The 15374-nt window shown below is 36.5% G+C and overlaps 1 protein-coding gene across 1 annotated transcript; it reads left to right on the top strand.

The window, feature by feature from the left end:
• The first annotated feature begins 9900 nt into the window (after positions 1 to 9900).
• LOC117922638 (ankyrin repeat-containing protein NPR4-like) lies at positions 9901 to 12605 on the top strand. Its single transcript, XM_034840813.1, has 3 exons — positions 9901 to 10374; positions 10530 to 10945; positions 11191 to 12605. The coding sequence occupies exons 1-3, from the start codon at positions 9927 to 9929 to the stop codon at positions 12478 to 12480; spliced, it is 2154 nt and encodes a 717-aa protein (XP_034696704.1). The 5' UTR covers positions 9901 to 9926; the 3' UTR covers positions 12481 to 12605.
• The last annotated feature ends 2769 nt before the right edge of the window (positions 12606 to 15374 follow it).

The following is a 15374-nucleotide window of genomic DNA, read 5'->3' as shown; positions in this document are numbered from 1 at the left end:
CATTCTCAACCGGCTGGGCCTCTTTGGGTGGAGCCTCAGCCGGCGCCAGCATCGGAACCTCAGCCGGCACCAGCACTGGGATGGCTGGGCTCTCTTCCGCCATCTCCACTGCATCGCCTTCCGGATGACCCTCCGGGACGGATGAACAGCTGACTTCGATGCCTTCTACGAACCGGTCCTGAAGCCGCCCAGCGAGGCCAGACTTCAAGTCGCGTACCAGACGCAACCTTCTTCTAGTTGGCCCCCTCACAGGCACAAAGGCACGAGGGCTTGGATCAGGCAAAGGCAACTCCTGACTATCTGCCCCCATTTCTCCTGTTGGGGGTGTCACAGGAGGCAAATTAGCAACACCAGGGGCCCGGGCTTCACCCTCATCCGGGTGGGCTGATCCGGGTTGATTTATTGAAGCCGCTTCCTCGGCCAGGAGAGCCACCCGGACGTCTGGTGCCACCGAAGGCCCTGAAAGATTAAGGCCCCTAATAAATTCAAAAGTGGTTGAGACAGAGGCCGGGAGAGGATTTTCCGGCTCTTGAATATAGCATTCCTTTTCATAACCAATGGAAGGCGGTACAAACTCCTTTGGGGGAGTTGGGATTTTGACTGCCTTACCCTTACTTTTCTTACTCTGCTTCTTCTTCTTCTTCGCTGGAGCACCAGCAGGTGGAGAGGATGCGGACCGTTTCCCACCCGGAGCCTTCCGCAGAAGCCCTTCTTGTCTCTTCTTCTCCCGCTTGTTGAGACGGGCCTTGCGTGTCCGGGCATCCGCCTTTCGCACCCCCTCGTAGAAGGGAAGATCTTCCAGAATGAAATGCTCCCCAACTACCACTTCTTCAGGCAGCCGCCTGGGAAGTATGTTCAGCACATATGACTGAGGCTGCTGGACGACCAAGCGGAGGTTCTGCGCAGAAAGAAGCAGTTCGCATCTCCGCTCGGCCGAGGTTATCTCAAAGAGCTTGTTCAAACGGTCGAACGAAGCCTTCTCCACCCACTCCACCAGTTTTCCTCTCTTATCCTGGTCTGCACCCAAGCAAGCAAAATATGTCAGCCGCCTAAAAAAAAAAAAAACAATGCTGACTTACAAACTATGCAAAGACAGAAAGTAGCTTAGCTATACCTGGAATCTCCAGTGATTGATTGGGAGCAAAGGGCCTATCCGGATGCTCAGACAAACCTGCCCATACACCCTTGACCAGCACCTGTCCCTTGGCGGCCTTTTTATTCGAATCCGGTAGGTTTGTCACCAGTTGCAGAGATGGCAGGCTGGCGATGAAGCTAAAGATATTACTCTTCACCTTCTTGATCGAGTAAACGAAGAGAACCTCCAGTAGTGAGAGGTCCAAATTAAACAACATACTCAGGATGCTGCACCCCATCAGCACCCGAATCATGTTGGGATGTATATACACTGGAGGAATCTGGGTGAAGTGCAGAAATTCCTTGAGCAGAGGCGGGAGAGGGAACCGGAGCCCAGCATTAAACTGCTCCTTGGTAAAAAGTATCGCGTTATTTTCTAGTTTTTTAGGCAACACGCCTTCTCCATCAAACAGTTCCACAGACACACCATTGGGAACGCAAAACCGGTCGCAAAATTCCTTCGCGTTCAACTTTTCCACAGACTTTTCAGCACGAGCGTCACCAGACGGGCGAGATGAGGTAATTTCCTTGTTAGCAGACATTTTCTAGCCCAAAGACGAAGCAGAATCTGCATGAAAGGAATCCAACAAGTCAAACAAACAGAATCGACCCCACAAAACCTCAAACCCTACCCCACAGGAGATTCGATACCCCACCAAAAAGCAAAAAGCGCAGGGGGGCAACAGAAACCCCAAACATATCCAAAACACAGAAAAGCTAGCATCAAACAGTCACTCGCCCAAAAAGCTTCCCCAACCAAATCAAAGGCAAACCAAGAAAAGAGGAAATGAGAAGGAAAGAAATAAGAATAGAGTTGCGTACCAAATGTAAACTCGAAAGCAGGGTCAGAAATCGCAAATACAGTCACCGTCACCACCTGAATGCTGCCGGTACACTCACAAGCGAAGACAAACAGCAGGCAAATGAAGCGATAGCAAAGAAAACGCAGTAAGAAAAATGCAAAGGGAGGCCACAGGCTGCTATTTATAACAGACAGCTCCTCGGTATTCCAAGCGTTCAGTAAAACGCTATCATTAAACCGACACATTGCCTAGGGAATACCCAGAAACGGCGGCTCGCCATAAATGCTCTCCTGTCTCTTTGCCCCCGCTCGCCACGTGGCCCAATGAGAACAAAAAGTAAACTTCGGTTTCAAAAGGCAATCATTCTTTTTTAACCCGCCCATTTTGCTAGGGCAAAATCGACAAGTTAAAAAGGGGGGCATTGTAGGGACCCATCCCTGATGACACGTGGCACACGTCCCCTGACGACACGTGGCACGTGATCCTACCCGGAGTATCCACATCCGGATTTCCCCAAGAGTACACGTGGCGCGCTTTCCTATCCGGACCACCGCCATCACTCATCCGGCGACCTTTCCTATCCCACCCGGATATGTCCATCCCGGACCACCGCCATTACTCACCCGGCGACCTTTCATATTCCACCCGGATATGTTCATCCGGATCACTGGCCAAACTAAGCGTGCCTCACTACGTCATTCTGACATCCTGTCACAAATCATATTCCGATACCTGCAGAGCGAAAAGACGGAAGTGACAGCTAGTCACTTCCCGCGATCTCTGACAGCCGTTCGTAGGATGAGGATGTCCCTGCCACCACCTAGTGGCAATCATGGTAAACCAAAAAGCCTTCCATCATTTATGGAGGAGAGAGAGTTTCTGAATGGTATATATATGAACCTTCGCACAAAGAAGAAGGTAATCTTCTCAATACCTAGAAAAAGGCCAACTGTGCCATTTGCTTTTATCTCTCTTTCCATGGCTGACAAAACCATCGGAGGGTGTGTCCGGACACCTGTCCGGACGCCTTTTGCAGGAACAGCTGAATCAGGAATTTGTATTCGTTGAGATCGTATATTTATCCATTTGGCAACTACGTGGATTGCGGAGAATACGAGGCCTCAACAACACCATCTTACATCTTGCAGTTTCTGCAGGGCGCCATCGGGTAGGGATCTCTCATATAGCCAAACACGCTCATATACACATATTTTATTGCAGATTGAACAAAGACGAGTCATTTTCATGGCTATTCTAACAACTAACTCTTTTATCTTAATTTTATTCCAGTTAGCAAATTACATCATCAATAAAACAGGGGTGGAGATCAATTTCAGGAACTCTAGAGGGCAAACAGTGCTTGACATCCTCAATCAGGCTGGAAGCACTTCCAAAAACATGCATCTTGAAGACATGATAAAGAAAGCTGGTGGTAAAAGGAGCATTGAATTGTCGTCCCTTATGCCATTGATTGAGGGAACAAGTCCCCAGCCTCTGGCACATGATGAAAGACCCGAAGATGTACATGGCGAAGAACTCAAAATTCCTATGGACTTCGGGACACACTCTGAAAGCCGGTTGGAATTGCCTACAGAAGATGAACTAGGCAATCACACAACAGAGCACTTGCCTGCATTAGACATTGAAAAGAATTTTGGGGTTGATTTACTCAACCATCAAGTTGAAGAGAAATCTGAAATTCAGGATGATAATCAGTCTGAACCAAGGACGGCCTTGACAAATAGAACCAAGAGTTCCTCAAGCAGTTTGCGAAGACACAAGCATCTCAGTCAAAGACACAGGAGAGACCTACTTGAGCTTCACCAAATTCGTCAGAATAGGCAAAATGAATTATACAAAGAAGCCCTTCAACATGGCAGGAACACAATTATACTAATCGCAATTTTGATCGCCACGGTTACTTTCACAGCAGGCATAAGCCCTCCTGGTGGTGTCTACCAAGATGGACCACTGAAAGGCAAATCCACAGTAGGCAGAACAATAGCTTTCAAGATCTTCATGATAAGCAACAACATCGCATTGTTTTCATTTCTCTGCATCGTCATAGTCCTAGTCAGCATCATCCCCTTCCAGAGAAAATCACTGGTAAGGCTACTGGTGGTTGCTTACAAGGTCATGTGGGTGGCAGTATCGTTCATGGCTACAACTTATGTTGCAGCAACATGGGTGATTATACCACATGACAGGGGAACCAAATGGACACTTGAGCTTCTACTTTCTTTGTCTATTGGAACAGTAGGAAGTGTTTTTGTTTATCTAGGTGTGAAGTTGGTAAGACACCTACTAACGAAGTTGAAGACGAGGAGAGAAAAACATACGAAGCAAATAGAAGAGGCAGGGCCTGCTGCTGACAAATGTAACAATATCACACAATCCAGCTACTCTGATGTTGATAGTGCTCTGTTTCTAGGACAAGGATTTCATGTATACTAAACATTTGCACCGATAAAATCGTTTTCTCTACTAGTTTTATAGAACTGAATTTGTTGACAGAGTACAACTATTGGATGTGCATAATCATTTCATAGTCATTATGCCAATTAATCATGCACACTGCATCACATAGCTATTAGATCGAGGGAGTGTAATTTCAATAGTCTTATGACATACATACATACATACATACATACATACATACATACATATCATCAATGACCGCTATGTTAAGCATTTAATTTATCTTTCGATCAATTTAGCTTTCCTTTCCTCGTAGGTTTACTTCTTCGAATTGTACCTATGATGTAAAAAGAAAATCCTTGAACATACAAAACTCATTTAAAATATGCAAAGGTATCAAGACATTGCATATACAAGCTAACTAAACAATGCAATCGTGTATAACAAAAAAGCGCACAAAAAATAATTCCTATAGACTTAAAGATTATATGGGAGTAAGGATGTTTAGATATGGGAGGTGGTGGTTTAGGCAGCAATATTCTCTTCCCAAATGAGGTTTGACAACACTAAAAGGGAACAGTAAATAATTGTTGACTTTAAATTCATCATACATACAAATATTCATTCATGCACATCCTTCATCTATTCATCAACCAAAAGATGAACCACCCTTTCCAAGATGAAGGTATCAAAGTTGTCAAAATTTTGATTCAATTGTATAATGGGATGATGATAGTTTTATCATTAATGGTAACAATAAGCGAGACATATTCAGGGGATACAAAAATAATAAATATAATCAAAAGTTAAAAAAGACAAAATAATATTAAATAGAATATTTTCTAAGTTGATATGTTATTGTAGTCTTAGATTTCTTTATAGAATAAAGAAAATTATTATAAATATTTGTATAAATATTTTAGTTTATGAGAGGAAAGATTATGAAATGGAGATGAGATTATAAAGATTATATGTGGTGAATGGAAATGTGAGGAAGAATGGAAGATACTCGACAGAGTGAGAAACTCATATTTCAAGGTATAGATATAACGAGTGAGGAAATATAGGATGGTTCGAAAACTCAATAGTTGCATCTAATTTCTTTCATTTACAATATTCTTTACGATATAGTGAAATAATTTTCTTTTATATGTGGATGTACGTATGTTTGGTTGAACCATATTAAAATCTTGTGTATCTTTATGTTCTTGAACTAACATTGTTTATATTAAAGCTCCACCGACATAACAACGACAATGAATGAATACTTCACCACATTAGCAATATGAATGCATGCATCTCAAGTAAAATAAATGCCCACTTAAATAAACCAAGATACCAAAGGCTTTAAAAGCAAAACATGTTTGAAATTTTTGTAAAAGAAATTGACAAAACACATTAAACATATGATATATTAAATTTTCAACTTACATGAATAAAAGCAAAATAATGAAATGAAAAGAGAATAGAAAATATGTAGTAAATAAATTATCATAACTCATATTTTCTTTAATGCTCCAATAGGTCCAATAACAGAAGTAGAAGTATTCATTTCTCAATGATAATTTATACCTCTTTGTCCAAAACATGGACAACATATCCACCAAGTCTTCCAAACAAGAATCTCTGAAGTGCATTTATTAGGAAACAGCTTCATTCAACCATGTTTCACATAATGATTTGAACCCACTTGTAGTTCAATTTTCAAAATTTCCTTTATTTCCCTGAACTCTCTCAGCAACCAAACAGAGGGTAGATGGAAAATTTTAGGTAATATTCGCAGCAAACCCAACTCGAAATGAATTAAACGAAACGCAATCCAAGCACAAAATCACATGACAGGTGCCTATATTTAAAACAAATTAGCCTCAGCATCTTGAATTTTGGGTTGGGCCATTGAAAATGTGGGCTTCAGCTTGGTAGTCCTGGGCTCTTGTTCTTTTAGTTGGGCCAGCCACAGGCCTATCTTACGCTGTAAATTGTGGCGAAAGGGTTGTACAGTGGGCAGACTGGTCAATTAATACCAATAATGATAATATTAGTAGCGATGGAAATATGGATGATTTCATTTCATGAAACTTTGAAAGAATATTATTATCGATGAAAATTTTGATAAACATAAAAAAAAAAATTAAAATAATGGAGGAAGTATAACGCATGATAAAATAATTAATAATATATGTATATATATATATATAAACTAAGTTTTTTTAAAGAAAATAATACAGGTTATCATACCAAAATATTGGTGAAATATTTATATCTTTTTTTAAAGGATTATTTGATTAAAAAAATTATTGAAAACATAAAATTCAAATGACCTCCTCTTTTGAAAATAAGAAATTACAAAAATATCCTTCAATAATTTTTATTTATTTATTTATTTTTATGCTACTTCAAATGCATTTTATTTATTTTTTTTTCTATATAAAAATTAAATAATTTGAAAATCTATAAATTATATGTTTTTTTCTGATAATTTTTTTATAATAAAAAAAAAAATCATTGTCCTTAATTGTTTTTTAATATTTTCTTAGAATCAAATATAGCATCAATAAATGATAAAAGGAAGGAAGATTGCCAAGAAAAAGTAACAAGTGGTGCTGACATGATTTAATTTACAGAAAACTAATGTCAGAATGAGAAGATGCCTCTTTGGAATACCATGTAGATTAGTCAACTTTTTTTCATCTCTTTTCTATCTTTAATACAAAGAACTTCAGAGTAGGTTCCCATGAATTTTCATGTATCTCTTATGAATACATATTTCAACTTCCCAATATCTTCATGCAGCATTGTTGTCTATGATGTTAAGCTCTTTCATTTTAGAAAATTTGAAAGGAAATATGAAGAAAAGAAAATAGAAAGATAAAATCAATAAATTATTTTTATATGATACTTTAAACTCATTTAACATATTTAAAAAAAAATAGAAAAAAATAATAAATTATTTTTATATAATACTTTAAACTGGGAGTGCAACTTGAACAAGTTGGTTTGACCCGATCCAAACTCAATTCGATATTTGAGTGCGTTTCAATAAACATTTTTATTACTTAAGTTGAGTTTGAGTTTAAGTTTTCTCAACTTGAACTTAATTTGGATTGGATTCGGATTAAGGTTTAAACAACTTGAGTCTAACTTGAACTTGATTTAATATTTTTATAATATTTATAATGTTTATTATCTTGTATGATAATATTCATTTTCTTTTTATATTTTAAAGAAAAAAATACTAAATTATAATTATATCATATTTTTTTTATCATTTTAAAAAAAAGATATACAAGTGTACTTTTACTTTTATATCATACACTTTTTCATTTTTTTTAAAAAAGATCTATAAATTTATTTTTAAGTTTATTTTTATTATTACTTTGAAATTTTATGTTATTTATCATTTAAATTTTGGTATATATATATATATATATATAAACAAGTTTTTTAAAAATCATTATGTATGGACTTTAAGTCATACGACCTGAATTTAGTTCAACCAATCGGAGTTCAACTCGAGTTTAGAAAAATAAGGTTGAATACTTTAGGTTAAAGATTGAGTTGAATTGAGTTTGGGTTGATTGTTTCTTAATTTGAGTTATGTTTAGGTTAGCCATAAACCGGATCAACCCTCTCAAGTTTTAGCCCTACTTTAAACTTATTTTTTATATTTTAACCCTTTTATAAGAAGATTAAATAATTTGAAAATGTGTAAATTTTTAATTAATTTTAATTATTTTCATTTTTTTTTACTATTTTTCATAGTAAAACAAAATATAAAAAAATCAATTTTCTTCGTATTTTTTTCTTTCTATAATACTTTCTTGAAATCAAATACAGTGTAATGCTTTGAACTTTTACTTTTGTATTTAATTTCTATAAAGATTTTCTTTGATATAATAATTTGTCTTGATCTATGATTTCCAAAATTAGTTTTTCTTGGTAAATTAACATTTTTTTTTTTGCTTGTTTTCATGTACCCGTGCATTTCCTTTTGTATATGCATACAAACACACAATTTATACGTTCATCACATTCAAGTTTGTCCTAATAGCACAAAAGTATATAATGTTTTACACAAATTCTTAATGAGATTGAAATTTGGTTTCATAACAATGAATTTTTTATTCTTATTCTTATTATAAAAAATGATCCAAAGACATTATTGAATTAATAGAAATGGAATGAATTTCTTGTTTTCATTTTCGATTCTAGGTCCCAAACATGACCTAAGGGTTATTTGATTAAATGAGATAAAATAATCTCAATATTGTTACAAAAATCTCTATTTTTAAAACATGAAATATATCCTTTTTATACAAAATAGAATTTATCAATATTTTTTTCTCAGTTATACGTCCACACATTTTACAAAAAAAGTATTTGGCAACCATATCAAAATGGTGTTATTTTTTCAAATTAGGGATTATCTTATTCAAAGGAAAATAATTTGAAAATGTACAAGTTTTTAACTAATTTTAACTATATTTTATTCTCTTTTATTTTTATTTTTTATGATAAAACTAGACAAGAAAAAAATATATATTTTAATTTTTTTTATTAGTACTTTTTTAGAACCAAACATAGCGTTAACAACCTATAAAAATAAGGACGATCACTAAGAAAAAGTAACAAAAGATGCTACGTAGGGGACCCAAGTGGATCATTTTTAGACTAGTCAAATCCTTTGCATATACAAAGAAGATTATTGATATTTCATGGGACCAACAATCCATTTCCATGCTCTCCCTCTCTTCTTTGACTGTTCTTCACAAGCAAATTCTTCCTTGTTTTTGGTATAAAGAATTTAAGATGATAGGTTCCACTCAATTTCGAATTTAAGATGTTAGGTTCTACTCAATTTCTTTATATCTATTATGAACGCATCTTTTAACTTCCTTGTATCTTCGAGGGGATCATCATCTATTACGTTAGAGTCAAATCTTGATTATATTTGGTTCTAGAAAATTTAAAGAAAATGGAAGGAAATGAGGTAGAAAGATAACCTAGAAGTAAAAGAAAGGAAAAATATAAAAATATAAAAATAAAAATAAAAATAAATTTAAAACCGATAAATTAGTTTTATACAATGCTAAAAATTCTTCACTTATTTAAAATTATTTATATAAAAATTAAATAATTTTAAAATATATAAGTTTCTAATTAATTTTAATTTTTATAGTAAAACCAAGGACAAGAAAATATTTTTTCTCAACATTTTTTTTTATTTGGGTGGTACTTCTTAGAACCGGACATTTTTTTTCCTAGGCATAAAATGTAACCCTTCTTGTATAAATGTAAACTTCATCCTGAAGCAAGAGCAATGATCTTCCAAGAGGATGCTGAGAAGTCGATGGATGATTTCCTTGAAGATGATAAGCAGTCGATAGATGCAATCCGAGAAGACACTAGGAAGAAGACTTTTGACTAGTTATCCCCACTTCACACGCAGTTTCCCTATTTACTTCCAGTTTTGGAGGACTAGTGAAGGTGCAGAGAGTATCATCAGCTCTCATATTCCTTCCTGACGTTCCTCTGAGAATCCACCAGGAAGCAAGAGCGCTAATCAAGAAAATGAGAACCTCGCTTTTCAAGGCTATTGCAACCAACGACAAGCCCGCCTTCATTCAGCTAATCAATGAAGGATATGCCTTTGAGACAACGGCTAAATCTAAGAGCACCGTGTTACACCTGGCTTCAAGGTTTGGACATGGCGAATTAGTGCTGGAAATTATCAGGCTGCATCCCAGAATGGTTGAGGCCCGTAATAAAAAGGGAGAGACTCCATTGCATGAAGCTTGCCGGAATGGATACCCCAAGGTGGTCATGCTGCTATTAGACGCCAATCCCTGGCTTGGTTGCGCGCTCAACAATGAAGACCAGAGCCCACTTTTCTTAGCTTGCCACAACGGGCATCCTCACGTAGTGGAGCTCATTTTGAAACAACCCTGGATGGTGGAATTCGAGGAAGACAATCCGGATATGAATTGTCTTCATGTCGCTGTATCAAGAGGGCACACATGTAGGTTCCAAACTTTCATTACATCAAGATCTTAATTTGTTTCCTGAGATTTCTGTTTAAATCATTTGAAGAACTCATTTCAGTGAATAGTTTCTATTGCTCAACCAAAATCTACATGTATATATATAGTATTAAATTCAGAAGCTATATTGCAGATGTTGCTATAAGAATATTGGAGGTATGCCCGACTTTTGCTCCAAAGACTGACGACATGGGACTTTCAGCATTGCACTATGCTTGTAGTGGGAACAATCTGGAGATAACAAAAATGCTTCTAGGGCTTGACCCGGGTCTTGCAGTGAAATTTGATAACAATGGTTATACACCACTGCACTTGGCGGCCATGAATGCCAAAGATGCAATCCTTGAGGAATTCCTAGCGATGGTTCCCACTTCTTTTCAACTTCTCACAAGGGAGGGAGAGACCGTCTTTCACCTTACAGTAAGATTCAACCGATTCAATGCCCTTGTATGGTTGGCACAGAATTTTGGTGACACGGATCTCTTTCACCAACCTGACAAAAGTGGTAACACCATCTTACATCTCGCAGCCTCTGCAGGGCGCCATCGGGTAAAGATCTTTCATATAGCCAAACATATGCACATATACACAAATGTTTTACTGCAGACTGATCAAAGACAAGTGATTTCCATGACTATTTCAGATTTCTGTGTTATCAAGTCTCAAGAATTACAAATCATATAATAACAAAATATTCGATGCTGCCTATTTGATTCACTGCTGGAATACATCTTGGACCATTTCATTATGCGTGGACATATTCTAAGAACTCTTTTGTCTCAATTTTATTCCAGCTAGCAGACTACATCATCAATAAAACAAGGGTGGAGATCAATTTCAGGAACTCTGGAGGGCATACCGTTCTTGACATCCTCGACCAGGCTGGAAGCAGTTCAAAAAACAAGCATCTTAAAGACATGATCATAGAGAAAGCCAATGGTGAAAGGAGCATTGAATTATCGTCTCTTATGCCAGTGCCAGTGATTGAGCGAACAAGTCCCCAGCCTCTGGCACATGATGAAAGACCTGAAGATGTACGTGATGAAGAACTCAAAATTCCTTTGGAATCTGGGACACACTCAGAAAGCCGATTCGAATTGTCTACAGATGACAAACTTGACAATCACACAACAGGGCACTTGCCTGCATTATACATTGAAATGAATTCTGGGGTTGATTTTCTCAACCATCAAGTTGAAGAGAAATCTGAAATTCAGGATGATAATCAGTCTGAACTGCGGCCAGCCTTGTCGAATAGAACAAGGTATTCCTCAAACTGTTTGTGTAGACACAAGCATCTCAGTCAAAGACACAGGAGAGATCTACTTGAGCTTCACAAAGTTCGCCAGAATAGGCAAAATGAAATATACAAAGAAGCGCTTCAAAATGCCAGGAACACAATTATACTAGTCGCAGTTTTGATCGCCACGGTTACTTTCACAGCAGGCATAAGCCCTCCTGGCGGTGTCTACCAGGAAGGACCAATGAAAGGGAAGTCCACGGTAGGCAGAACAACATCTTTTAAGGTCTTCATGATAAGCAACAACATTGCATTGTTCTCATCCCTCTGCATTGTCATAGTCCTAGTCAGCATCATCCCCTTCCAGAGAAAACCATTGGTAAGGCTTCTGGTGGTTGCTCACAAAATCATGTGGGTGGCAGTATCATCCATGGCTACAGCTTATGTTGCAGCGACATGGGTGATTATACCACATGATAGGGGAACCACATGGACACTTGAAGTTGTATTCTGTTTCTCTGTTGGAACAGTGGGAACTATTTTTGTTTATCTAGGCCTAGTGTTGGTAAGACACTGGTTAATGAAGTTGAAGACGAGGAGAGAAAAACATACAAAATCAAAAGGGAAGAAAGAAATAGAAGAGGCAGCGGCTGCTGCTGACAAATTTGAAGTTATCACATCATCCGGTCAGTACTGGAGAGAAAAACATACCAAATGGAAAGCAATGAAAGAAATAGAAGAGGCAGGGGCGGCTGCTGATGACAAATCTGAAGATGTCACATTATCCAGTTACTCTGATGTTGATAGTGCCAGGCGCCTAGGACTAGGATATCATGTGTACTAAAAAATATGCATAAAAAACAGATGGTCCAAAAGAAGTTGATTTGGTGCCTAATTTGTGGGGTCATAAACATGTTGCTAGTTCAAGGAAATCCCTTATGCTTGCTTCTTGTAAGAGTTAAAAAATTGTCCAAGACTTCAAGTGACTACCTTTTAATTTTAACATCTTCTCAAGGTCTCTATTTTTTCATCCAAATCACTGTTCCATTACTTTTGCTGGGTGAGTAAATATCTCCTTAGCACTTCTACCTGCTACAAAGGGCAGTGGCATGCCACAGACTTGTGTTTCATAAGCAATCTTACGAATGGTACTTACACTCAACTTGCTTGAAGTTTTTAAGTCAGCCTTCCTCTCATTCTGATCTTACTAAACTACATGACTCAGAAACTTGAGAAGAACAAAGGAAGCATCCTTGAAGAATGAAAGCTTTTATTGCTCAAAGACCTTATAATGCTTTTGGAAGCTCAAGGGCTTGGTGCCTTGACCAAATAAGGTCACCACCTATTTATAGGGCTCTAAGATAATTCTTTATAATCCTCAAAGGTTTATTACATCTCTAGAATTTACTATAAATTCCTACATAAGTGCTATGTACATGTTATGAACAAGAGTTCTCATCGTAAAATCTTTCATACTTTTCCACTATTTCTTGTTCATGTGTGAAGATGTGTGGATGTCTACTGTCTAAGGGATTCTTGCTCTCTTATCAAAGCTCAAGTGAGGGGTCATTTATGTTTAACTACCAAATTTCCTAAAAGTTTAAGCTTGCCGAATTTAGACTCAATATGCATATCGTGCTCTTTAACAACCTCCCTCACATGCGGCTCCATACCTGCACTTGGACATGTGGAGAAAACACAAACAAAGAACTACAAATTGAGGTGAGAGATACATAGGTAAAGAAGTGCAAATTGGAGGAGAGGAGAACAAATGGGGAATCAAACTTGCAAATTACAGGGAGGTGACTATGATGCATGACCTCCTGCCAAACCAAACTTTGACATCATATTGAACTACCAACTTTCTTAAAAGTTTAAACTTGTAGGATTTGGACTCAATATGCATATTATGTTCCTTAACATGTTGAACTACTAATTTTTCTAAAAGTTTAAACTTGTAGGATTTAGGTTCAATATGCATATCATGCTCCTTAAAATCTTTCATGCTTTTTCAATATCTCTTGTTCATGTGTGGAGATGTGTGGATGTCTACAGATTTTTGTAGGAGTTTCTTGCTCTCTTATAAAAGCTCAAGTGAGCAATCATTTATGTTTAACTACCAATTTTACTAAAAGCTTAAACTTATAGAATTTGGACTCAATATGCATATCATGGTCTTTAACAACCTCCTTCACATGTGGCTTCATACCCACACATGGACAGGTGAAGAGCAAACACAGACAAAGAACTACAAATTGAGGTGACAGATACATAGGTAAAGAAGTGCAAATTAGAGGAGATGAGAAACAAATGGGGAAGCAAATATGCAAATCATGGAGGGGTGTGGCTCTGAAGCATGACCTCCCACCAAACCGAGTTCTGATACTATGTTAAACTACCAATTTTCCTAAAAGTTTAAGCTTATAGGATTTAGGCTCAATATTCTTATTATGTTCCTCAACATGTTGAATTGCCATTTTTTTTTATTTTTAAGTTTAAACTTGTAGTATTTGGGCTCAATATGTATATTATACTCCTTAACACTTATAAGAATTACAAATTAGCGGGAAAGATATTAAAGAATTGGAAAATGGGAGAGGAAACACAAATGGAGGAAATAAACATGCATTGCGGAGAGGCGACTTGAACCCATTACCTCTCGCACGCCAAACTAAATTATACCATATTGAACCACCAATTTTCTTGAAAACTTTAACTTGTAGAATTTAAGCTCAATAGGTATATCATGTTCTTTAACAATTTCAAGCAGAATGTGATAGACAACTTTTCTAAGTGCCCCATTCATCATCTTTCTACTGTTTTAGGTTTTCATTCGTCCATATCCACAACCTCATCTATACAGCATATATATATTACAATGTGGTCGATGTCTTGATTTTTAATACTGACAAAATCTCGACTCCAGCAATTGCTTTAACATATCCACAACCAACCAGTTTTTACCCTAACTCCACCTAAAATCAAAATTAATAGGATCGATTCCTTCTATGTTTATTTGGGTATGGTATATTTGCACCTCTCATCTGTTTATGGTTTTTAGCAGTGGGCAAGATCACTCGGATTAGATTCACTAGTAAGTGTCCACATGCGATGGACTTGAGCCAATCACTTTGGATAAATAATAAATAACTGCAAATGAATATTATTATAAATGATAAAAAAAATGCTTAATTTAGTCTACAATATATAAAGATGCATCAAAAGATAAAGAAGATAACATTATTTTGACAAGTTTTATAGTACTGAATTTGTTGATAAAGTACTAAGGTGGGATGTGTGTAATCATTTTGCGTATTCCCTATGCCAATTATGCACATTGCATCACATAACCCACTCTTTGAAGAAAATACAAACTTGAATTCAAGACGATGTAGAAAATAACAACAATGCAGAAAACAAGCTATTTAGAGTATGTTTGAAGTGTGATTAAAAAATAACTTTTTATTTTTAAAAACAAAAACTTGTTTTTAAAAGTTCATAACCCTGTTTTGGCCGTTATTCTTTATTTTTAGTTTTTAAAAACAAAGTAGAATAAGAAACAATTCTTAGAGAACAAGTATATATAAGTTGTTTTTACAAGTTTTTAAAAACAAAAGGAAAACCTAGAAAATTTTTAAAAAATAGTAGAAGACAAATAAAATTGAACATGACATTATTTTATTTTTTAACATGACATAATTCTTTTTCTCTCTCTATGATCTAGTAATATCGAAAATG

Source organism: Vitis riparia, chromosome 9, assembly GCF_004353265.1.
Source record: "Vitis riparia cultivar Riparia Gloire de Montpellier isolate 1030 chromosome 9, EGFV_Vit.rip_1.0, whole genome shotgun sequence".
Classification (NCBI taxonomy): Eukaryota; Viridiplantae; Streptophyta; class Magnoliopsida; order Vitales; family Vitaceae; genus Vitis; species Vitis riparia.
Note: the sequence above shows the minus strand (reverse complement) of the source record. Positions and strands in the feature narration are given on the sequence as shown.